The sequence below is a fragment of the Alligator mississippiensis genome, chromosome 6, assembly GCF_030867095.1.
Source record: "Alligator mississippiensis isolate rAllMis1 chromosome 6, rAllMis1, whole genome shotgun sequence".
Taxonomy (NCBI): domain Eukaryota; kingdom Metazoa; phylum Chordata; order Crocodylia; family Alligatoridae; genus Alligator; species Alligator mississippiensis.
In genome coordinates this window covers 13,052,971-13,078,957 of record NC_081829.1, presented here as the reverse complement: position 1 = coordinate 13,078,957, position 25,987 = coordinate 13,052,971, and the positions used below count along the sequence as shown (strand labels likewise).

General features: G+C 42.6%; 1 protein-coding gene and 2 non-coding genes across 8 annotated transcripts in view; all 3 read left to right on the top strand.

Annotated features, from left to right (window-relative positions):
- Positions 1 to 25,987, top strand: part of PUM1 (pumilio RNA binding family member 1) — a 132,025-nt gene that overhangs the window by 80,553 nt on the left and 25,485 nt on the right. For 3 of the 6 annotated variants that reach the window (XM_019488861.2, XM_006269347.4, XM_006269346.4), the window contains exons 9-14: positions 674 to 790; positions 6,017 to 6,165; positions 15,644 to 15,782; positions 17,551 to 17,694; positions 19,011 to 19,307; positions 22,902 to 23,138. In XM_019488861.2, coding sequence (XP_019344406.1) covers positions 674 to 790; positions 6,017 to 6,165; positions 15,644 to 15,782; positions 17,551 to 17,694; positions 19,011 to 19,307; positions 22,902 to 23,138 — 1,083 coding nt within the window. The remainder of the gene's footprint in view (positions 1 to 673; positions 791 to 6,016; positions 6,166 to 15,643; positions 15,783 to 17,550; positions 17,695 to 19,010; positions 19,308 to 22,901; positions 23,139 to 25,987) is intronic. The other 3 variants (XM_006269350.4, XM_006269349.4, XM_006269348.4) reach the window with 2 other exon arrangements.
- On the top strand, positions 3,486 to 3,569 carry LOC132251292 (small nucleolar RNA SNORD103/SNORD85). Its single transcript, XR_009463237.1, has one exon. It is a non-coding gene; the product is annotated as a small nucleolar RNA SNORD103/SNORD85 (small nucleolar RNA).
- Positions 13,937 to 14,023, top strand: LOC132251291 (small nucleolar RNA SNORD103/SNORD85). The gene has a single exon (XR_009463236.1). It is a non-coding gene; the product is annotated as a small nucleolar RNA SNORD103/SNORD85 (small nucleolar RNA).

Here is a 25,987-nt window from a genome sequence, read left to right as displayed (position 1 = left end):
GTTGGAGTTTTGCTATATCTGTTATAGGTTCATGTACACATAATGATTACAGCTTTCTTGCTACACCCTCCCAAGCACTCAAACAGCATTCTCCCCTGCTCCCTTTTGAAGCCAAAGTGTTGTCTGCCCTATAATCACAGAAGTGACTGCAGTGTAGTGTCTGGTATTCAAGCTGGTACTAAGATCGTTATCTTGGGTTTAGGTAGTAATCTAGCCAAGGCAGCATGGAAACTAGCACTAGCTAGTTCACCTTGCTTTCCTGGCTACGTTTCTGCAGTGTGCTCTTATTTTAAAGGTAAGCATCAATACTACTGAATAAAAATTAACTGAAATTTTTCTACTATTTTTTTTTCTAGCCTTTTTTTCCTTTAGGGGTGCCATGTTTTGAAATCAAGATCTGTTTGGCTGTATATCTTACCTTTCCAACCAATTTCACATTAGGTTGTTTAAATAAGACTGAAAACTTTAATGCCCATTGTCTGTAGCCTCCAGAGAACTGCATGTGAAAATGTATATAATTTGTCATCTGAAAGTGGCAGCCAACTTTTCTTACTCTTAAATCAGAGCCCTTCAAACCTATTTATGCTGTTCACTTATAGCAAGATGGTTAGCCAAACTGTTTTAGGTATTCTGGTAGGGCTGCAGTTCTAGTCAAGTTTGTTTTTACTGACAGGTATGTTTTCAGCAGGTTTAGCTCCTGCTGCCTTTGTTCCCAATCCATACATCATCAGTGCTGCTCCCCCAGGAACAGATCCATATGCCGCAGGACTTGCAGCAGCTGCAACATTAGGTGAGGCACTTTCATTTGTTCATTGGATAACTCCTCTTTTTAAGCCTAAAATGTTTTACATGCCACAGTTGGTGCAAACTTGATTTAATCCTTTAACTGTGTATCAGTATAGCCTGGGAAAACTATTATAAACCTTATAACAGAATTTTTGTTTGCATTTTAAACCCTTATCCCTAGAGACTAAATCCTCTAATTAGGTATAAGTCTCAGTGTGGGTTATGCAGTTGAGAACAACTACAAAAAAATCCTAATGAACAATAGGTAAAGTTTTGCTGTTGGAATGTACTGTATTTTCTTGCACTTATCCTGCATGGTTTTCCCCAAAACCTGTTGGGTAAAATTGGGGTGCATGTTATATGAGGAAAAGGGAACCTCAGAGGTCCAGAAACTTGGTTGGAGAGGAGTGGGGAGGATGGAGTGGTAGCATAGTTCAGTTGCTACAACTGGGAGCTGTGGCAATTATGCTGTTGCTGCTCTACTCCTTTCCTCCTGCCACTCACTGGCAAATTTTCAGACCTGTGAGCAGCAGCCCCGTGCATGCTGACTCTGGAACCATGTTCTGGGGTGGACGTGTGTGCGAGGTGTGGGACTGTGCATTGGCTCTGAGGCCGCATGCCAGATTGAATCTGGCACATGGTTTCAGAGCCAGGGCACAGACGAAGATGTAGTGTGCAACTCCAGAACCAGCATGCAGGGTTGGACTTGGTACGTGGATCTGGAGCCAGCAGGCAGTGAGCAAAGTCTGGGACTGAGTCGTACCCAGCACCCAGTGAGACTTCATTCCCTTTGTGTCCAATCAGTCCATGGCTCCCATCCACCATATAGGGCTAGCAGCAGGTTTGGGAGCAGGTTCAGCTCCCTAGCTGCTGTCTCTTGCATACCTCAGTTGAAGATTCCCTCCCCACCCCTTTTAGGCTTCCCCTTAAAATTCAATGTGTGTACTATATAAGGGGGTGTGTTGTGTGTGAGAAAATACAGTAATCCTGTGTGATTGGAGTGTAGTTCTTTTGCACACTTTTTCTTATGCAACACTTGAAAGCCACAAGTTTTTGAAATACGCCTAATGAATTTTAGGGAGATAGAGACACTTTCCTGCCAAGAAAGTGTTAAATACAATTGTTTGTGGGGTTTTTTTTGTTTTGTGATTTGCCACAATTAATCCTGCACCTATGTCTCCCGTCTCCCCTTTACTTTATATAGGGGACCTCTGAAGAATTTATTTTTTCTATTCGCTCAGTTATTTTATTCCAGGTGTTAGATCCCAAAAAGTCCCTCAGCAGCTCTGAGGCTTTTCACTGCTGCAAGTTAATGCTAGCAACAGGGCAAAACTTGTTTAAACAATATGGAGTAAGATGCTTGAGGTTAAATTTTTTGCAGTTTAGCAGTTGTTACATAATTCTTTACTAGTTTTTGACCTTTGGGGCCACCCAGAGGTCAAGTTCAGGTAGGATTGCCGCAAGTCTGACCATTCTCTGATAGAGTATATAAAACAGTATGTTAAGGATTATAATCTTAAGTCTCCTGTCTACCCTCTGGTTGTCATTTGAAGATGCATCTCAGATGTGCTTGGCACCTAGGAGGAAAAGAACAGCAAGATTGATAGGGTAAAATCGCGCTGTGTTGGCGCACAGGTTGAGCTTACATGGAAGGAAGCCGAGAACAAGGATGTTTGTAATAGTTTAGGAGTCAATTAAGTGTCATATGACAGTGATTATGTATTTGTGAATGAATGAGTAGAACTCTCCAAGGGAAGGAAAAAAATAATAGCTTAGTAATAGTAAACTAAAACTTTACAGTGGCAGAAGACCTCTGTTGTTTGTTTCTGATTTAAAAAAAAAAAAAAAAGTCAAGCCTGTAACTACATTCAGAAGTATAAAAAAATCAGTAAACTGATTTAGGTCTACTTTTTTTGTAGTAGTTGAGATGGGAGAAATGAAATCACTGAGTCTGGGCTGGCTTTATTGATTTTAGGTGACTTTAAATGAAGTGTCATGTGGCTAAATCTTTCACTACCAATTAAGATTATCCTAAGGGATATTGTATTCTCTCTCTGGGGCTGTCAGTCCAGTGACTCCCCATCCACAAACACCAAATTAAGTTTTTAAACGAGTATTGATTTGGAAGAGGGAAAGACTGCGTAGATTTGTGGAAGGGTATTTATGGGTTTAGTGTTGAATTATTGAAGGCGACATAGCTGGTTCTGTAGGACATTTAGGCAATGCAAAACGCAAAAAGATTTTTGGATATTAAGAAAATAGGATACCATGACTTATCAACAGTTAGCTGTTTGCGATTTAGCACCTTTACTGATACCAAATTCTGTGACTTTCTGATACTACCTGATGATAGGATTATATAAATGAAGTGATATTTATTGTTTGTACTGGGATCCTGGTCACAGACAAAGATGCCATTGTGTTAGATACTCTACAGACACAAAGCAAAGGCATATCATTGCTTATAGATGTTTGATATCAACTCTTAAGGGAAAAGATTTGCCAAAAGCTTATTGGTTCCATGGTACTCCTTGAATGATATGTTCTGAAAGGAATATTTAAGTGAGCTTTAAGACTTCGATTTTAATGGCACAGTGCAATAGAAGGCTTGACTTCAAAAGCCCAGGATGGTGTCTTTTTTATGTGATCTTAAGTGTAAAGCAAGGTCGGTCATTCTTGAAATGAAGAAAAGCTGCAAGTCTGGCAGCGGTGACACATTTGCCCTCATTGCGAACACTGTTCAGTAATGAGCCTTGCCATGTGCTCAGTCCAGCTGAGCCAGACTTGTAGGTGTGCTTGGAACGCTTTGTGGAAAAGCAGTCTGCAAACTTGAAGAACTTGTCTCTTTTTTTACATTTGAAGACTGTGGCAATTTTAGGGAGCAGCCCCTAGTCAGGAGTTCAGATTGTGTGCGTGTATGGTAGTAGAACTAAAATTAAACTAAACTATGCTTCCTTTGGTTTATAATAGAGACGGCAATATTTATCCAAATGAAGACTGTTTGGGCAAGTTGCCCACGTTTCTTTAAAATTGAGAATATTGTAGCTGCCTTTCTCTTCAATGCAGAATTGTGGCCCTCAGAAACCAGTGGTTCCATCATGCCGTGACTGATCTGCTTTGATTAGGTATTGGCAGACAGCAATCTACTTCAGTGTATGTGCCCTTGGCTGCGTAGGTCAACATGGACAATAGCATTCTGGGAAACGGGCAGTAGTCTGTATTGTGTTCATGTGCGGTTGTGACAGGAATAAAAGGCATTTTCACGCATAAAATATGTTTGTTACCTAGAAACAGATCTGTTGAGTAAGCATAATGGTCCATTACCACGTGATCAATATGGTGACTGTGGGCTCTGTGGCAGAGCTCTAGAGTGAAGTGTGAACTTTGCCCACTCTGGATTTATGGCTTGCGTACTGGCATTGAAGCCTCGGCTACTCATACATGGCCTCTGCAAACAGCACTGGGGCTGTGATGGGTGTTTAGATGCAACAATTGGTGCACTGTAACCCCTTGTAGAAAGGCAAATTTAAATGGGTTAAAGGCAGCAAACTAAGAGTAACCATGTTACTGTTGGTGTGACTGTTGCTGAATTTCAGCATCTTGCAGCATAATACAGGCTGTTATCTGCAACCAATGCACCCTAGTAGTTTGCACAGATTGAGTCCAGACTGCAACAAAATGAATTGCTCTCAAAGCACTTCAATGTGTTTCTTTTTTGAGGCAAATATACATTTTTATAGATTCCTTTTGTTCCCTTCGCTGTGCCCAGATCTATTGCCTGATGGCTTCTTTTTGTATCTTCCTGTTATTACCATCACTCCACTTTGTGTGCTGCATCTTGGAATAGTTCACTGCTTCTTGCGAGCCAAGTATCCACATTCTCTTCATGCATTTGTTAAATGTGTTCCATTGGCAAAGTAATTTTTTTAATTAATTCATGAGACATAATTATGGGTTGTTTTTTCATTACAACATTTTGTAATTGAACTTTCATCAAGTTAGTTGATGCATTATGTATTTGAAAGCATTGCTTGTCTGTCTTAATATAAGCCATTTTTCTTTGGCTTTCTTCTTGCTGTCTGAGTTTGAATACTCCTTTCTGATGCAGTGTAAAATGTAAACCAGACACAATTTAAAATTTAGTGGTGCGTGTATATTCAGACAAGCATATTGCAATCTAAAGTCATTTTCATTGCAAGAGTGAGTAACATAACCCTTGAGATAGGCTTTGTGTTGTACTTAAAAATATAGAAATTAAAAGATTTTTATTAACCTTCTACTGATCTTTCAAAAAACAAAACATATCAAAACATAAAGCAGACAAAATGTATTGCTTCCAAACACGGTTCCATTCGATGGAACACATTGTGCCATTAATTGCAGCATACTGCTTCCTTGTCTAATTGTATGCCAGTCTTCCTTGAATAGATTTATTTAAGAATGTAGGCCAAGCCAGTCATCACCAAAATAACTGTGTGCGAATCCTGGAAGTTGATATAACCCACCTGAAATGCAACAATTCAGATTTTTCTGTTCCTACTTAAGGTAAAATATATATAAATGTATTGTTCTGTAAATGTGCCCTGCAGCATAAAGACAATCTGGCTTTTTATTCATTTATTTTTTGCTAGTTAATCTATTTTTCTTTTTGCTAAATAATCTAGTTGTATACAAAAAGGGCTTGAGAGACTTTAAAAAATAAAACAGGCACCTTTTTAAAAATACGTTTGGACAGTTAGACAGACATTCTGTCCTGAAAAACTTTATGGGTTGACTGCAGAATAACATGACAAACCAAAGGACTTACGAGAGCAAAAGAGACTTTTAGCAAGCTGTATCAAAAAACCTGCACTTATACCTAGGAGTTGCACTTTTGGGATAGGATTTTTCTTTGTTAAAGGTTTGTCATTTCCCCTTTTAGTTAGTGTCAGATCACAGTAAAAGAAAAATGGTTTGAGTTCCCAGCAAAGCTGTGAATGAGCAGAATTGATATGCTAGGTGTATCTAAAGCAAAAAACAAACGGAAGAAAAACCTTCAGGCCCTGCTTATACATTATCAAAAAGGAGTTTATATTAAATGGCACAAACCCATAGTAGTTTTTAAATACTTTGTGTCACGTTAAAGATTTGTGAAATAAAGTATGATGTGAGCAGGTATTTTTGATGACTGTTTTGGTGGCAGCTCTTGTTTTATTACAGAAGTTGACTGAATTCCCCTTTGGCATTTTAGGTCCTGCAGTTGTTCCTCATCAGTACTATGGAGTACCCTGGGGAGTGTATCCTGCCAGTCTTTTCCAACAGCAAGCTGCTGCCGCCGCTGCTGCAACTAACTCAGCAAATCAGCAGACCACTCAACAGACCCAGCAGGGGCAACAACAGGTAAGATGCAGCATATTTTCCAGGTACAGTTGTTACCTTCAATTTGCAGTAAGAATGTTGTTAAGACATTGCTATTTCCAACTGTAGCACTTTTGCATCAAGAAGGGTTAAACATGTGAAAATCCTTTAGGCCCGTTAAAAATGAGGCAGATAAAGTATCTGCTGTAAATTGTACAGTGGGATTATACCTTTCTTTCCATGTTTTGGAGTTTTCTGCCTGTAGTCCAGTGATTCTTAACCAGGGTGCTGCAGTACCTTGAGATGCCTTGAGATAAAACCAGAGATTTCCATAGGAGTCCATAAAGTTAAAAACATTCTGCTCCATTGTGGGCTTTCTGAGTTCTTTGCAGTAGAAGAATTGCTTTAGGTTTTTTGGCGGGTAATAAAAAAAAAAAAAAAAAAATGAAGTGAAAACTAAGAGCTGGCATTTTCCGAGGAGTGCCTTGAATTCAGCGAAGGGAGCTTTGACTCTATATTGGTTGCTAACTACCGCTGTAGACTTAACAAGCACAAACTTTAGTAGTGTTGCTTGCTGCCAGTCTAGAGTGGCAGCAGAGTGGGTGAAAGGCAGCCAGGAGTCAAGAGCCCTGTGCTGGTACAGGAGCCGCCTGGCTGAAGCTTCTTCCTCCCTGCCCAGACTGATGCTGCAGGAGGACGAGCCACCATTGGAGGTAAGTGGAGCTGATCAGTACCTGAGCAGCTGCAGCGGTACCAGGAACAGCCCTGCTGAAAGCACTGGGCCTGGGCATGCATGTGTTTTGTCTACGCCAGGCGGGAGCAGGCAGGGCTTGGCTCCATGTGGAGTGCCACAGGGGCATCTGCGGACTGCACCTCCCAGGCGAGCTGTGCTGTACATGTCTGCTCCTGCAACCCAGCATCTAGGCAGCCACTTCCCCTGCCCCTTCCCCCCACCCCCCATGGGGCAGGGGCATGCAGGCAGTAGACTGAGGCTCTGCCCCTGGCACTAGCCACACACTGTCAGTGCCCCATGACCGTGCTCTATGATCCCGGCCTTGCACTCACATCCCCCTCGTGAACAACACTCTGTCCACCTGCAGCACCATCCCACAGGAGTTTTGCTGAGTAGTTGTTGGGGGGCAAAAGGGATGCTAACCTGGCCCAGAACAACTCATCAAAACTCCCTATGTGGCCCCCAGGCCCAAATAATAGCCCACCCAGAGCTATTATAAAAGGAGGTTATTTAAGAAAGCTCTTTGCTGCAGATGAATCAGACATCCTGCTAAATGCATTGGAAGTTGTAATGAGGAAAACGGTAAGATAGAAATGTTAGACCCCTTCTACACATGTAGGTAACGGCATGATTGGATCTAATGTGCAATCCACACAATTGCACCTCCTGCCATGCCATATGTGCATGGCAGGTGGTGTGATTGTGGAATCGCATTAAATCTAATCATGCCTTATTGCCGATGTAGTGGGAGCCTGATCCTGGGCTTCCTCTGCATCGGCTGGGAGTGAGCCCCCTTTGCTGACAGGGCTCCCAACTGCCAGGACTATGCATAGTAGGGACTGAGAGCCCTTACATGTGCAGGACTGTCAGCCCTGCACTGCTGCAGTCTTTCAGCCACAGGGGTGCATGGAGCACCCCGCTGCTTGGAGATTGCAGGAGCTGCAATCTCCCAGCCACTGCCTGGAGCACCCCTCCAGCCCTGCGGCTGGGAGACTGCATTGACTGTGATTTCCAGCCCCAGGGGTGTGTTATGCTCCCCAGTGGCTGGGTGATCATAGCAGCTGCAGTCTTCCAGCCATGTGATTGCCTACATGTGCAAATAAAGCTGGATAGAAATCATCTATAAAGTTGGCTATTACCTGGGATCCTGGTTTTCTCTGTTTAAAAATCACAATTTATCAGATATGCAAGTTCTCTGTTAAAAACCTCCAAAATCCATGATTAAAATGAAATGCCACTGTGCGTGTGTATCCATTAAACACAATGTTTTATTGATATATTTACAACTTTAAAGTAGTTTGGAAGCCTACCAGTGCCTCAATTACTATAATAAAATAAATTCTAAGTACCTGTAATTTTCAGTATTTGATTTGGGGTTTTTTAACCTAGAAAAGCAGAGTTCCCCCTGTCCCCTTAGCTCTCCAGGACATAGGTCTAGGCCTCTCATTCCCAAACCAGAATCCCTGGGCCCTGCTGGTGCCCCCTTACTCCCCACCCACAGCTTCCCCAGCCCTGCCAGGGGGGGCCTCCAGCTGCCAAGTTTATGGGGCCAGGGACCTGAGTCTGCAGCCCCATGCCCCCTATAGCAGCACCCAAGTCCTGGCTGCTGCCCATTGGAGATGGCAGCTGCTGTGGTAGTGCGGAGCCTGGCTACATACATGCTGCCTGCTATGGACTTGGATTCCCCACCAGGCTGTCCCCACCCAGGAACTCCATGGCCCAAAGGATGGTACCTGGCACAGCGGGACAGAGCAGGGCCAGGTGGCAAAGGACCCTCTGCCTACCTGGCAACAGCGAGGGGCACAACTCGGCACCACCACCCCTTCAGCTGCCAGGCAGAGAATTGAAATTATGTACGTGCTCTTGATTTAAAAAAAAAAAAAAAAAAAAAAAGAGTGGGCATCTGTGCAAAGAAATAGTAGTAGAAACAAATTGGGTACCTCTTACAGCAGCAGCCAGAGCAGTTGCCTTTGGCTGTCCTCAGCTCTGTTATATCTGTTTAACCTGATGGAGACAGCTTAATCTTAACATAGCTTCTTCATGCTGACACATTTTCTCAACTCAACCCAGTTGACAAGGAGGGCCATGGTCTGTTTTGCAGGTTTTGTCTTGGTATTTGTTCAGCTTAAATGTTATGACATGTTTTGACTTGTAACTATTCTGCCTGCTCATTAAATTTTGGTTGTCCAGGAGAAAAGAAGTATGTATGGCACGCTAACAGGAATTTACAGAACATGGTGATCTAAGTAACATGAATGAAATTTTGCTGTTGATGAGTTCATGCCCTTAAAAGGAGCAGTATAAACAGCTTGTGAGCACTTTTATCAATGACTAATTCAAAATACGTCTTTGAGTGGGTGGATAAAGGAGAAAGGGGAAGGCTTATGTGACTTGGAAAGTCTGTGGAAGCTACCTTTTTGAAGTGCAACAGTAGACACAAAGCAGACAACTTAAACTATTGACATTATAATATGTGGAAAATGTGATAAACGCTATATGATGCGTCTTCATTTTGAATAACATTTTCAGTTTTAACTCCCTCTAGAAAACTGAAAATTCAGTTTGGGGAAAAAAAAAAACCCCAAAGAAACAACAGAAACAGTGATCTTTAAGTATCTGTCAGGGGGTTAGGAGAAAACTAGTGGAAAGAAGAATGAAAGAAGAGATGTAATATAGAATAGATTAGCTCTGTGGGGTCCATTTACATGCAAAAGAAAGAGGGAATTTAAGATTATTGAAGTAAAGTGAGTGAATGACTTGAAATCCTTTTTTACATAGGAAAGTACTGTAAAACTCTTCTGTAGGATAATTTTGGAGTAAATCATACATATCTAGGAAATAGTGTCTGAAGTTTGTATGGGGACCAAATGACAAGCTGATCAGAAGATACTTCCTCATTTATATTGTCATGGGCAGATTTAGGATTTTGAAAAAGGGTGGAGGGGTGTAGATGGTGTGGTGCATCACCACATATAACACAACACGATTTTTTCCCATTAAAAAGAAACTAGAAGCTTCACTAATAAGCTAGGGGCCTAGAGCTATATTATTCAATTTAAGATTGAAGCAAAAAAAAGCAACTATTGAAATGTGCATTAATTTTCTATATTATGCATTATATATAAACACAACAAACCAGCCAAAATTAATCAAAAAATGTTATTTCATTAGCCCTGTAGTCATTATAGTTAAATGTATGTTTCTTTTTTGGATTCATAAAACAAAATCTAGCTTTCTTGAGCATCTTGACAGTGCTTCCAATGCTTCATTGAACGTTATTTCCACACCTGAGCTAATGTTCACCTGAGTTTAACATTTTCACACCTGAGTTAGTGGTTGTAGCTAGAATTAAATGGTCCACAGGGCTGTGAAATTGGGAGCTATGTTGCCAGAAGCAGCTAACGGATAGCAGAATTGCAGACGTAAGGATAACTTGAGTAGTGGAACCATTAAAGACCATTTAAAAGGAAAGAGGGTTGTTCCCATCTATGGAAATAAGGGTTTAGAAGGAATCATGCAGATTCTTCTAAACTCAAGTAGAAGTAGATTATAATGAGTCATCTGATTCGCTCACTGCTGTCTGAATAGAAATGCTGTTGCCACTGCCAGGCAGTTGGCTTTAAACTTCATATGGGTTAGGAATCAATATAGTGTGCAGCTGTACCATTGCACCTCCCTCTGGATCCACCCCTGTCCCCTTTATAAGATAAGGTTTGTTACATTTTTATACTCCCTCTGAAACAGCTGTTTGTAGGTTGTGGACATATAACCTTAAATATTTTTTTAAAAGGAAACGGATTTTGCTGCTTGGGAATGTGCATTATTTGTTGTAGTTTAACTGTTGTACTGAACCTCCCTTACGCTAATATAAATGACTTAAACTGCTGTAACTTCTAAGCCTGTTTTCTTCAGGTCTGAAGTTAGTGTTTTAGCGCCATTTATACCAGTCTAGGAGCAAACCGACATAACATTTATATTGGAACAGGTTGTAACATGATGTTACCCGTTATGCATTATTGGAAAGAATATTGGAGTCGATGAACAATAGGTTTGTTTCAGGATGAAAGTTAAATTTGAAACCACCACCACAACAGGCTATGTATACTAGTAATGCAAGATATAAAGCATAACTTCATGGAACAGAACAGCTTGAAAATTCTTTAGCTTGGCTAGTTATTAATGCTAATTAAGCAAAGAATAGTGCTTTTGGTACCTTCATTATTAAATCACAGCTCTAATTAGATGAAGATGGAGAAAACATGGAATTAACTTTAAAGCAGGGATATTGTAAGACGAAAGATCAAAGTACTAATATTGATACTGATCGATAATTACATTTTTAACTCAAGGTCTGTGTTTATTGGAGCAGAGTGAAAATAAATCTTAAACTAATTTGTATCTGTATGGAAAAATAAAAAGTTAGCCTGGTAATCTGATCAGTGTTTTTTTTGTTGTAGTTGTTTAAAAATAACTCTTAGACTAAAGTTGTAACAAGTATGTAATGATTCTTTAGCTTGGCTAGTTATTAACGCTAATTAAGCAAATAGTAGTGCTGATTCTGTTGTTGCTTCTGTGCGGGCCGGGTGTGATCCGGGCCCTTTTCGTGCTGCACGCGGGCTGTGGCCAGCAGCCCGGGCACGCCGGGTCGGAGAGGGCGGGCGACGAGCTAGAATTAGGCACAGACGCGTAATGGTAGATTTGAAGATTGTTTACTTACACCGAGATGGTCGCAGTGCAGGCTGGAAAACTTGCTTGAGTTGCGGTTACAGACAACACGACACGAACAATCACGTGGAGTTTGCTAGGCTCCACGTAAACAGAGCTCCGGATGCCCTGGACAAGCGCGCCACCAAAATGGAAACTTGTAAATACGTCTTATAAATTTTTATTGTTCGAAGACGGGAAGAGGTGGGCAGTGGATCAGGCCGCCAGACTCCTCTGAATCTCACATAAGGTTTCTATTGCCCTGCCGTGTACCCAGAGTCTCCACGAGATCGATGTGGAGTCCTCTTCGGCTTGGGCGGAAACCGCTCAAGCCTCTTATATGGCTAGCAGGCCAATCGCTAGCTGCCACGTGGGAATAATTTTAGAACTAGCCAGTAGTGGGGAACAAATTTGCATACGGGTGGCGGGAACTCCTTTGCACTGTGCATTTCTGTTGCAACTTGAGAAATGCATCCTGCAAATAGAGCTGCAAATTGGTGGGAACTCTTCTCTTGCACGTGGGTTCTCTATGCAGCAAAACTCTACCATGCAATAAAGCTGTAATTCAACAGAGATAATTCTAGTGCCAAGGCACACACAAAATCATACCTTTGGGTTATGACAGCTTCTAAATTCTTGTAGAGTACCACAGGCTTCCATTATTATAGCGATGCGTGGAAATAGTGTCCACCCTTACGGGTGTATTCAGATGAGCACGGACATGTGGTATGTGGCGCTGCAGACCCATCTGCTGTGCCACACACTGCACATGCAGACGTTCCTCGCACTGCTACTTAGCAGGGAGGGGAGGTGGGGGGGTTGACCCCGGGAGATCCTGGGGTCAAAAAACCCTATGCCTTAAAAAAAAAAAAAGTGGGACGGCACACGTGGCAGAAGCGTACACAACCCAAAACTGGAGCCTGGCCAGCCAGAGCCGCGGTCCTGCAGCTGGCCAGGCTCCGTGCTTGGTTGCCTTTGCTGCAACCCCTGGAGGTTCCTAGGACCCCGGGTAAGGCTGCTAGGGCCAGTACGGTTGCTGACCCCAGCCTCCCCTACCCCACCTAGGGTAATGTGCTGTGCACCAGAGTGGCATACCTTGTATCACTGCTACTTGTCCCTGGGGAAATGCACGTCCCCACTCGTGGGGACGTGCCTTATGAGCTTATACCTTAGAAGCAAGCTGAATTTCAAAATGCACATCAGCTATCTCAGGTTATTTAGCTTGAACTCGTACAGATGCCCAGAGATTGTAAATTAGATTGGTTTGAGATTAGAAGCTGCTGTGTTTAATTTAGGACCAAGGTTGAAAGAGCCCAGTGCTAAAACAGGGTAGACTTCACAGTTTTATCATCCAGTATCTCATGATACTTCAAGGCTAGAAACTAGCCAAATCCATTATACCAGTGGCAATTAGAGAAGCTCTATCTTAGCAGTAGTATACAAAATTCTTTTTTTTTTTTTTTTTAAGCCCTTATTTCTGAGTTATGAGATATTGGACCTTACATCCTTATTCTAGTAACCTTCTTCCTCATTGTAGTCATCGTATAAATTTGGCAGCTGTTACCTTGAAAACCATTAATCCAGAAACTAACGTTTTATACCATCTTAAAGCCGTTTCAGCTTATGAAAATAGTAATCCTTCATGCCAGTGATTCTGGACCAGTGATCAGAAAGCGAATGCTTTGCTTTCTGACACAATTAATCCCCAAACCTCTTCATCTTTCATGTCATCAGTGAGAACAGACTGAATAGAATTCCTGCACTTACACCAAGAAATACACATATAGGGGAAGCAGAAGAAACTGTGCGCTACAGACTTGTGCTTTAGGCTTGGCATTCAAAGTAGAGGACTGTCCCCTATAGGTGTGCACTGAAATGGTTTTTGCAGTAGTTATAGGCTATTTCAAAACATAACCACAACTATAACCCATAGAACCCTCAATTATTTTTGTGACTAGAAAGATGGATGCAATGCTTCTGATTTGCAGTTGAACGTAAGTGTCTGTGTATGTGCGTGTGCATAGTAGAACCTGCATCATTTGTATCCATGTGGTTCACAACCTGCTGAATTGAGGATGAGTTGTTCACCAGTTTGCTGCAGCCTTGCTTCAGAAGACACTTATTTACTACTCAGCTGGATCTCATCAGCTGTCTGGCACAGCTGATTAGAGAAGCAGTAGCAATTGGGATAAAAGTCGTGGCAAGTTTCTTAGCTGTTTGGCATGGTTCTGCATACCTGTGTTTACTATACAGATCTTCATCTTTATAGAGAGCTAGAAACCTAACCTGGGGAAGTATCTGGGTTCTTTCTGAATTTTTTTTAGGTGGAATTAATGTTTTGCCCTTGTTCCTCTGTTCTTTAGTTGTTTTCAAAGGTCTGGCAATGATGACACACTTGCCCTCACTGAGAACATTGTTCAATAATGAGAACCTTGCTATGTACTCAAGAGGAGCTGAGCCAGAACTTTTGGAAACCTGCTACAGTGGTGTTTATGGACACTTTCTCTTTTATACTTATGACCTCATAAGAGGTAGCAAATGCATAGAAGCAGCAGTATTTCACTTACTATAGCATGTCCTGTTATACGAATTCAGCACAATGCACTAGCATTGTGCATGCTCATCAGTTCAGTAAAGCTGTTGAAACCACATAGACTGGAGTAGATTGGAAGCAGGATGAGCTCATGTTAAACTTTGATAATAAAAGAAAATCTGCAGAATATATTTTTAAGGCGTATGTTACTTTAATCTTCTCGTCCATTCTGCTGATGCTTAAAATGTGTGTTTCCTTTTAATAACTCGGGAGACATTTTCCTGTGGTGTATGATTACAGAATGTCAGTAATATGTTTGGTACCATGGGACAGCTTTTTAATAAGGTTTACTTGTGAGGGTGTGCTGGCTTGTGTTAACAATTGACTGTAAGGCTTTGACATATGATCACCCTATCGGGGAATGGCAAGAAAGGTCAATCCTGATGTCCCTTTGAAGAACAGCATCCTGTTATTAATCTCAGGAGCAACATGTTAGTATATGCCATTTTTTGTCATTATTACCTATGACTAATTGTCATGTTGTTTTGTGGTGGTTTCATGTTTGGACCTACCACTTGGAAAACCCAACTCAGCTTGTGTCATCAGCCTACAGGTCAAGCTAACCCCAAGTCTTTCTGTTTAAGTTGTTGGTTTAAATGAAGTTTCTATATGCAGGAGCAGCCAAACACCTTCAGTAGGGCAAATATGATGAATAACCATCTTTTTCCAGTGTTATGTGTTTCTTAAATGGGTGTAGAGTGTTTCAGTTTAGACGTGAAGGGGGAACAGGAAAAGGCCAAGAAGTGATATTTTTCTGAGTATAGGTCCAATAAACCTGAGAGGAGACATGCCATAATGTTGTGAAAGCAGCTGTGTCTATTTTAATATAATTAAGCCTTTCCAGTATAGCACTTTGTAAGTGATAGTATAGTTTTTCTTCTTTCTATTTTAATGAATACTCTGTCAGAGTTGCCATCTTGCATAGAAATTGTAACCTGATGAAGAATGCCTCATATTCAAAAGCTTGTCTAACTCCATTCCAACTACATAGTTGGTCCAATAAAAGATATCACCCTGAAAAATCTTGCCTCTCTCAGAAATTGTAGAAATTATTCTAACTTATTCTCTAGTCCAGAGGCCAGCAACCTTTTAAAAAGCTGCAGGCTGAAACACCTCAGCCCTGGTTTGAAGTGGGCCAGATGGCTTTAGTAGCGCTTCCACCTGGTGGGGAGCTGCATGTGGGCCAGGCAGCTGGAAGCTGTTTTCACTTACAAAGCTTTTGCCCTATTCTTCCCTTCCCCTCCCAGCTCTGATGCAGTTCCCCACTAGCTAGAAGCTGTGCTCAGACCAGTCAGGGGGCATGGGGGTGTGGGAAACAGTGATGCTATGAGTGCAGCGTCCAGCTGCCCAGTCTTAGTGCAGTTCTGTGCTGTCTGGTCCTGGCGTGGGCACCTGCAAAGCTCTCTGGCTCCATAAGCCAGATCCTGTTGGTGACCCCTGCTCTAGTCTCAAAGCAAACAGCCCAGTCAGTGATCCTGTTTCTCTCTCAGGTTCTCCGTGGAGGAGCCACTCAGCGTCCTTTGACCCCAAATCAGAACCAGCAGGGACAGCAGACTGATCCACTCGTAGCAGCTGCAGCAGTAAACTCTGCTCTTGCATTTGGACAAGGCCTGGCAGCAGGGATGCCAGGTATGAACTCTGTTAATGCCAGTTAAGGAGGTTACGTAATTAAACCAATTTTCTCAGAACCATTTTTGCTTTAAAACCGAGCATGCTTGCCCTGATGGTGACTTTGACTGGACAGCGCTTTGTACATTCTCATTCATTTGTGGGTTGGCAAATGACCCCCCCCCCCACTGTTGCCTGCCCCAAGTGCAGCCCCAAGCGTGGCCCCCATGTGCTGGGAAGAGCCTAGTGCAGCCCCCACCCACAGCTGCAGCGCCCATGCTCTTCCCCCACCGTGCCCTCCTAGAGCTGCTGCCCTGCACCCCGCAGACAAGCCATGGCTCCATCCTGTGCCCTGCTCTGCCCTAGCAGGGCAGTGCCTGCCCCAATCCCAGGCCCACTCCCTCCCTTACCACATAGGACTTGATCTGCCCCCCACACCCTTTCCCTTCCCCTTCCCCTTCCACCACACAGACTTATCAGCTGCGCACAGCTTGAGAGCTGCTGGGCTGTGCTCCTTGCCGCCTGCATACTGCACTGTGGTTGCACGCATGCACAGGCATTTTGGGGCCAAATTATCGGCCACATCAGGCCAATTTCTGATGCAGTCAATTTTCTTTATATTGGTGCTGTTTCGATATTGGACTGATATATTAGTCCACCTAGCTTAAGTTGTTTGTAAGAACTTGATTCCCATTCAGATGTTATTTTTTTCAGGTATCTTTATGGATCCCTGTAAATTGGTTTTGTTTTTATGATCTTGGCAAAATTGTGGCCACATAAAAGTTGATAACAACTCTCATTGACTTTAATGGAGCTAAGATTTCACTTTCATGTAGTGTTACTTACTGTTTTGATTATAAAATGAGAAGTAGTTAGCTGTGTTAATCTGAAGTCAGGCAGAAGGCCAGGGTACCTTAATAGACAAACATACCAGAAGTGCATAAGCTTTCATAGGCAACAGTGGGCTTATGGTGTATGCTGTTGCCTGTGAAAGCTTACACATTTCTGAATAAATTAAGCAGGTCAGTGTGGTACCTTTATAGACTTCTACCTGACATAGTGTCAACAGGTGGAATCAATAACTCGGTATTTGTTTTGGAAGAATTTACAGATAAATCATGCTGGACAGTTAAGGATAAGCAAATGATACCATAATTTTCAATTTGAAGTCTTTTGTTTTGAATTTATTATAGTTGTTAAAGGATCCCTTGTGGTTTGGAAAGAATGTAGCTCCAAAAGACCATCTTTGATTATGAAGTTAAGAATATCAGACATATTACAAGGTTGATTTGATAGCTTCCAATTTGGCATTATTAAGGATTTTGAGATAAATTTTCAAAATGGCTTCAGCCCACATAAAGAACAGTGGAGAAACCTCTCACTTCTGCCACCTACCCCTTCAGAAACCATGGAGAATTCCCATGTAGAAGCTGCCAGGTACTCATTGTTTCTGAAAATCTGGACACTATTTAGATGCCTCAAGGTGAGTTGAAGGTCCTGAACACCTTGCCTTTTCTTGTTGGTCAAGAGGTTTCTCTTTCAAATGAAAGGAACTAGAACTATATTGCCACAGGACTACATAACTGCATTCATTCTAGGGATTTCAGTATAATTTTAGCAAAAACTCATCCTCAATTGAAATAGTTATAACACTATAAAACTGTGAAGAGAACAGAATGCAGGAATTGTCCGTGTGAGAAATGGGCCTAATTCTGTTTCACCTAATCGTTCAGTAGCTTCTTGCTGGATGGATGGCTTAGTTGCATTAATTTGACTCTCTGTTGCTTAGGTTATCCAGTGCTGGCTCCTGCTGCTTATTATGACCAAACAGGTGCTCTTGTCGTGAACGCAGGGGCTCGGAACGGCCTGGGGGCCCCTGTGCGCCTTGTAGCCCCCGCTCCTGTCATCATCAGTTCCTCTGCAGCACAAGCAGGTAAGTCCTACTTGTGTGCATGTGGGTCCCGTTCATCTCATTGGAGAAGGGGATGATCTTGTAAGTGATGTTCACGTGCTCCGCTGCAAGCATGTGGGCAGTGATGACATGCTTGCCCTCACTGAGATCCATCGGAGGAGCTGTTTTTGAGAACTTTCTTTATGCTCAGTGTGGGCTTAGCTGAAAACGTGTAAATGGCAAAGGGAGTATAGAACAGCATTCTGTGCGTTTTTGCAAGATTTCATTATTAGTAGGGACCTACCCAATTCATGGGGGATTGCCCCCCAATTTCACAGTCCAAATGCAGCATCGGTCTCCATTTCCGTGGCAGAGCATGATGGGCCCCTGGCTGAGGGGCCCTGGAAGTCCCTCCCCATCCCTCCCTGGCCTTCTGTCGGTCTCCAAGGAGGGGCAGTACTTCTGGGGCCCCTGCTTGTTTTTTTAGCTTTTTTTTGTGGTCCCCACCCTCTTTTGAGGGACTGGGCTTTTTCTTGGGGGACCTCTCAAATTCATGGTTTCCATGAAAATCACAATCACAAATTTGGTAGGTCCCTAATTAGTAGTGAAATTATTTGCAAAACCTCATGATGTTACAATTTTAAAATAGTCACGATTATAATCAGCTGTTTGAACATGTCCCAAACTCTTTGAAACTATTGCCTCTGTGATCTGAAATTCTCCACACGTGTTCTCCACAGATTTATCAAAAACGCAGTGTTTATTTTGTTTTTCTTTTAGCTCCTGGAACAAAAACAGTCAGCTTGACACTCCAGTCATTAGTGTTGCATGTTCCTGTTTCAGGCACAGCAGGGGAGTTGTATTTATCATAAAACCCATTAGAAACTGTTTCCAGCTGTGGACCTATTGACTTAAAATGTTTAGGACTTTGAGGCAGAGACCATCTTTCTGTTCTGTGTTTGTACAGCACCTTGCACACTGGGGTCCTGATATGTGCTCTGGTTGATCTCTAGGTCTTGTTGTTATTTCCATTGGTCTTCAGATTTAACAGAAAATTAATTTGGGAGCCCAATTCAAGCTGATAGTTGCCCCACTAAATTAGGGATCAGAAGAAGGTAGCAGCTGCATTTTGCAACCTTTCTTGACTAACCCTTCGCAAATAGAGAGTGGCCTTTAAAAAGGGACACTCAAATACAGCTGTTAGAGATTTGAGGGGTCTCCTTATTCTAGCAGGCTAGTTTAATAGGATGGTTACAAGTTGCATAGTAAATAAAAGGGAACTTGTAGTTTTTAGAGTTGCTCAAAATGTATATATTTTTTTTTAAACTGTACATTTTAATTGTTTTGCTTTTCTACAGCAGTTGCAGCAGCTGCAGCTTCAGCTAACGGTGCAGCTGGTGGTCTGGCAGGAACAACAAATGGACCATTTCGGCCTTTAGGAACTCAACAGCCTCAGCCTCAGCCCCAGCAGCAGCCCACCAACAATCTGGCCTCCAGCTCGTTTTATGGCAACAACTCTCTAAGCAGCAATTCCCAGAGCAGCTCACTCTTTTCTCAGGGCTCTGCCCAGGCTGCCAACACTTCACTTGGCTTTGGAAGCAGCAGCTCTCTCGGTGCCACACTGGGGTCTGCACTGGGAGGCTTTGGAACAGCAGGTAGGAATTGTAGCTGTGCTGCTGAGAGTGGGCGAGAAGGAAATGGTTTCAGACAAAACAAAATGGGTGATATATTTTCAGTGATAATGCCACAGAAGGCACTAGCTTGTATAAACTGATATAACCCTGTTTCAGGATTGTGCCAAGTAGCCATATGAGGTTAGATGGAAATTACCCCCTAGGCATCTCTTGACTCGGAGTGTATGCTGGTTTTTTTTCATGTGGCCTATAAGAGATACCAGATTAAGAAATACTACTGAACAAACTTGGTATTAGGTTAGCCAACCTCTTGTGACTGATAGCTAAATTGTAGGGGATGGTTATACTGAGGGATGCATATACCAGGGTGGATAAAAAGGATTATTTTTAAATAAATGAAATCAGATTTGCATGTTACTAGGGTAAGTTTTATTTACATAGAAAGAAAGGAAAATGAGTGAATTTTAACATCAACCCACTTAATAATTGAGGTCTTAAACACAGGCTTGCCACAATTTTAATATCTTCAAGTGATTTCAAATAAATAACTGGTAGAAGTAACTAGGTAAGCCCCTGCAATTCAAGTTTGCCGAAGTGCTAAATCATGTTTTGACAGCAGTAACCTCTCCCTCACATACAGAGACAATATTTTCCACTGTAGTTTGTTCTGTTAGTTCAGTTCAGTGACTGTTTATACAAAGCTGAGAAACGAATATGCAATTGTAAAGCAGAAAAGCTTAGCTATGGATAAAAATTGTGAGAGGGGGGATGTCTACTAAAAATCTTAAAGTGATTGTTCCTAGTTATCATAGCCTTCACTTTCCCCCAATACTTTCTCTGTCAATAAATCAGTTTTTTAAATGCAGAACAAGTTTAGTTTTTTTCTTATGTCCCAGGTATTTTTTATAATGAACAAAAAAGCAATTTTAAATCTTTGTATATTTTAAATGAACTCCAGCTTCCATACCAAAAAAGATTTACACAAATAGAATCATGGAAAAGTGAGGCTGGAAGAAGACCTTGGGAAGTCGTCTAGTTTAAACTCTTGCTTAAGCCAGGATCTTCCCAGTCTAAACTATCTTTAGCTAAGTGTTTGTCTACCCTGTTGTTAAACTTCCAAAGATAGAGATTTCACAACCTCTCTGAGTGGTCTTTCCCGATGCTTATCCAACCTCAGAGTGAGAGAGTTTGTCCTAACACCCGATCTAAATTTCTCTTCTTACAACTTAAGATTTCCTCATCCTCTTCTCTGTCCTTGTCCTTTCCTATGTGGACACAGAGAATATTCTGTCAGCACCCTCCATGTAATCACCCTTCAGATATATAGGATGCATCAAATTCCCCCCCTGTCTTCCCTTCCCTGAACTAAATAATCCCGGTTTGCCCAAACTTTCCTCTTAAATCATGTTTCCTAGACCTCCTAAATAATTTTGTTGCTCCACATTGGAATCTTTCCGTGTATTTCCTGAAGTGAGAACTGGACATGGGCCTCACCAATGCCAAAAAGAATAAAGGGTCACTTTTCTTGATTTGCTAGTGGCACTCATATTAATACAGCTTGGTGTGATATTAGCTTTCTTTGCATCGAGCGCATTGTTGATTTGTATTCAGCTCAGGGTCCACTGTAATCCATAGGCCCTTTTCTGTAGTTCTGTTCCCCAGGCTGTATTTCTGCATTTAATTGTTCTATCCTAAATACAGAATTCTGTACTTGTCCTTACTACTTTTCATTCAGTTAATTTTGGGCAGCTTTTCCAGTTTGAGGTGATTCTGAATCCTAATCCTATCTTCAGAAGTGTTTGCAACTCCCCCCAGCTTGATGTCAACTGCTAATTTACGGTGTGCATACTCAGTCCTATCCTCCAAATCATTAATTAAGATCTTAATACCAGACCCAGGACAGACCCCCAAGGAAGTCTACTCAAAATTAGAGGTGCATCAATAAAGATGTTTTGGGTTGATACCCATGGCTGATTATTAACAAGCTATATCAGCCGATACTAATCCAGTTGTTGATATGCAACCTGACAGCTTGGAGAGCAGAGTCTGGCTGGTAAGTCTGTTGGGGGGAAGGGGTGTGGGGGGAGTGGGGGAGGGAGATTAAGGCCTTCGCGGTGAGGGAGTGAGTGAGTGGGGCAGCGACAGGTGCTGCCCAGCCAGGTCTGTGCACAGGGCAAAAGCAGGCTGCTGCTGTGGTGTGGGCCTAGGGGTGGTGCTTAGGTCTTTCTAACAGGGAGGTTGGGCCAGGGCTGCACTGGGAGTGGGGGGCTGTGGCAAATTCTGGGGTGGCTGTAGCCCTCCCCATATCGCCCCCTCCCAGCGCTGCTGTTGCCCATCCTGAGCGCAGTCCCGGCCCAACCCCCCCTGCCAGGAAGAGCCTGGCACTGCCCCGGGCCCCAGCCCGCAGCAGCAGCCCACCTTTGTCCTGCACACAGATCTGGAGGGCACATGCCCTGCATGTCTCCCCCAGTGGTGCGCGCAGCAGCAGGAGCCATACCCCCAGAGAAGCCACTCGCAGCTCCATCCTGTGCCCCACCCCACCCCAGGTGGGCAGCGCCTGTCCCTGCCTCAGCCCCACTTGCTTCCTCATCATGGGGACCTTGATCTGCCCCGATCCCCGACACCCCTTCCCTCCCCACCCAGATTTACCAGCCAGATGCTGTTCTCCAGGCTGCCGGACTGGCCATGTGCATGCTGTGGCTTTGTGCGTGCATGTGGCCTTTTATCAGTGACATTATCAGCCACATCAGTTAAAGCCAATTACTAGTAATGCCAATTTTCCTTTTATTGCTGCCGGTATGATATAGACCGAAGTATCAGTGCACCTCTACTCAAAATCTCTTCCCAGTTAGCTGTTGATTCGTTGACTCTTCTTTGATCATAGCGATCTGGCCGGCTACACATTACTTTACAAGATTCCTCTAGAACAGGTGTATTTAACCCCCAGCATGTGTGCCAGTGGCATGTAAAAGCATTGTGCTTGGCACGTGTCTCAGGGTGGCTCACGGGGCAGTGGCTGGGGCTCTGCTGCCACAACAAGGATTGGGCCCCTGGCAGGTCCCCTGCTATTCACCTTGGCATGCCAACATCTTACAAGTTGAGGTTGTGGGTGTTTTTGGCACTCTTCCCAAAAACATTGCTGCCCCCTGCTCTAGAACACTTCCTGAGGTCATAAATTAAAAAATGAACACTCATGTACTAAAATTGCATCATTCACTATTTTCTGACAATGAAATGTGAAAATTAAGACTCCAAATATATATAGATTAAAATATCAGGAAGTATCTATGGTTATCCAATGAAAACCAGTCTTGCTTGAAGAAAATGAATACAAAGTACAAAGGCAAAACAATGTTAAAAACATGGATGGTTTAAATAAGGGTTGTTTCTTTGCTGTTTTAAATCACCAGTCTTAATTCTGATTTAAGTCAGTGCTTTATGGCTGATGCATGCTTCCCACTAAATTATGGTAAGAGCAGTTTTAAGCCATGCACACAGGCAGCCATGGCCAGCAGTGGACACGCTGATACATTTTTGTCTTTATTACCCATATCATCAACACACCTATTATCTTGAACAACTTGTATAGTTTTTTTTTTCTTTTCCCTATTTTAGTTGCAAACTCTAACACTGGTAGTGGCTCCCGCCGAGACTCCCTCACAGGGAGCAGTGATCTGTACAAGAGGACATCTAGCAGTTTGACACCTATTGGACACAGTTTTTACAATGGCCTTGGCTTTTCCTCTTCTCCTGGACCTGTTGGCATGCCTCTTCCCAGTCAAGGACCTGGCCATTCTCAGACTCCACCACCTTCCTTATCCTCACATGGATCCTCTTCAAGTTTAAACCTGGGTAAGAGCCATTATGCTATTGACTTATCATTGAAATAATTGCATCAGTGAGTTCTGGGTTTACTTGCCCTCCTTGAAATTTAAGCAACTTTGTTAGCGGTTGGTGACATTTTTAGGTTGCAGGCCAGAGCGACCCAGTTCAGGTCAGAGGCAGATGGGTGGCTGCACATAAGGATTCAGCCACCACTTTTCCTTGTGGCAGCCTTGGAATTGCACCTACAGCCAGTATTTACTGTGGCAGCAAGAGAGAGGAACTGCTGCTGAAACCCTTCTGCTGCTGAAGCCCCATATCTGCAAGTCAGATAAATTGGCTGTATGGACCCTACCTATTCCCTGGGCCACTGGTTGACAACTGCTAAATTATATCATTTTTAGGGATAGGTGTATTCTGGGGCACTGTTCAAACATGATACTTTTGTGACAGGCTTTCAGTTTCGGAGAGCCAGGTTGTATAACACACTGAACTGGGAACTAGGACATCTGGACTATATTACTAGCCCTGCCCATGATTTTTATAAGAAAAATGGTAGATTACCACGCACCTCCATGATCTGCTAAAAATGTGTAGTGGTATCTGGAGCACCATTTAACTTTCTGTTACGGTTTGTATAGCTGTGCAATCTAATGATTTCACATTGATGTGGCCTAATGCAAGCAAAATGACGATAGGCTCTTAATTTAGTATACTGCTTTATGACATCCCTGACCATGGAAGACTTTAACTCATATTAACTCTGTAAGAAATGACTAGTGTTTTAATTGGTGCCAAGAAAAAAATTTGAGGTAAGAGGAGCAGTGTCCAGCGAATGTACAGAAACAAAGAAAAATATTTGGACAAAAAAGCATATATAATATCATAAAGTAAAAAATTCATGTGCAAGTATTGTTCAGTATGGGCTCTTCCAAAGTAAGAGAATTCACTTTGCTGAACAGTTGATTCAGTGCATTGATCACTATGTGCCTGGGGGATTCTTGGTTTGTTTGTTTAAATAATATGTGGTGCACCCAATAGATAGCTGTTCAGTATTTGTTCAGGCTTTTGCTTGGTTCTGACTCTAATTTGAACATGTGTCCAGATCAACTAGTCCCTATAATATCTAGAACAAATCATTGTATACAGATGTATTTTACCTAGATTTTAATAGCATACTTACCTGTATCTTATCTAAAGCTATGTGTACAGAGATGCGGTTATATAGTAACTGAAGGTGAGGTCTGAGTTTTTACGTGAGAGGTGCTTACATAACATGATTTGGTTGTCGGGGAGATAGAATATATTTGAACAGACTGGAAGCTTTACCTTTTTATATATTTGTAAATTGCTTATCAGACTGACAGCTAATGCTGAGCAGTAAATAGATGTGGAGCATTAGAGTAAGAGCTGAATCGGAGTCAGTCTGGCACAGGGGCAAGTTTCTTGGTCTCTTGCCAAACAAGCAAAAGGGAGCGTTTCCCTTTCAGTAAATTTAAGAAATAGGGTCAATCAGTCCAAAAAGTAACAGTGGAAAGAGAGAAGGGACACTAGGAACAGTCAAGGGTAAGCTTACATGCATTAAAGGACCTGTTACTATATTTATAAAAGTAGCTAGCAATGGACTACAATGGATCATTTGTAGAAGAGCATCCCTGCTCTATTGTTAAAGTTCTGCCCCCAGACAGGTGCTCACTAGCCTGTTTTTTTTTCTGCCCTGCAGTTATCCAGAATGAGAGAGAGTCTGGTATAAAATGGGCTTGTCCATTTGTCTTAAACTTTGTGAAAGACTACTTAGATTTTTTTAGCTCAGTTTGATTTATGATGCAATCTCCAGTCAGGCAGTTGAAATTTAAATAAGATTTTTCTACATGTTTCTTTAGAGAGTACAGAATGGGATGTAGGGATTTGCAACATGCCTCGAGTGAAAGCTCTCACCATGTTTATTGATCCATAGTTCACTTTGGCTTTGGGGATGAAACAAGTTTTAATCATCTATTGACACTGGATACATCATCCTTGTTTAGGGTCAATAGGAGACTGGCTCCCTTCTCTAATCTGGTGTTTAATATCAAAACTTTTCTGATGGGCATAGCAAAGAATTTTAAAATCTAGTATTAAGGATACACAAGTCAGTTATTGGGGAGTAGTAAACCACATCTGTTCCCAGAGGGAAGTTGGAGAAGTCAGGTGAAGAAAGGGGGGCATACAACCACTGGAAGGTTACTAAGCACTCGGGCTACTGTCCAGGATTTAAGACAACAAAAAGTCCTTTTTCAAGTACATTGGGAGCAAGAAGAGGGCACCAGGCAGTGTAGGGCCCCTGCAAGACATAAACGGTAATCTGGTGGCCACGCCAGACAAGAGAGCTGATATTTTTAACAGTTTCTTTGCCTCTGTTTTCCTGAACAGGAACTGGGATATCCCACCTACCAGAGGTAGGGACAATCTTGGGGATAGCTCTGTCAAGCCTTCAGTCAGTGTAGATGTAGTTAGGGATCTTGTGGAAGGGCTAGACATTTTTAAATCTGCAGGTCCAGATGCCCTCCACCCAAGCGTGTTGAGGAAGCTGGCAGGGGTCATCGCGGAGCCCTTGGCCTGGCTGTATGAGCATTCATGGTCATCTGGCCAGGTGCCCCGGGGGATTGGAAACTGGCTAATGTGGTCCCAATTTTCAAGAAGGGGAGGAAAGAGGACCCAAGTAACTGTAGGCCTGTAAGCCTCACCTCGGTGCTCGGGAAGATCTTGGAGAGAATCATCAAGGAGCACATCTGTGGGGGGCCAGCAGGAGAGATCGTGCTCAGGGGCAATCAGCATGGGTTCATCAAAGACAGGTCCTGCCAGACCAACCCGATTGCCTTTTGTGACCAAGTAACTAA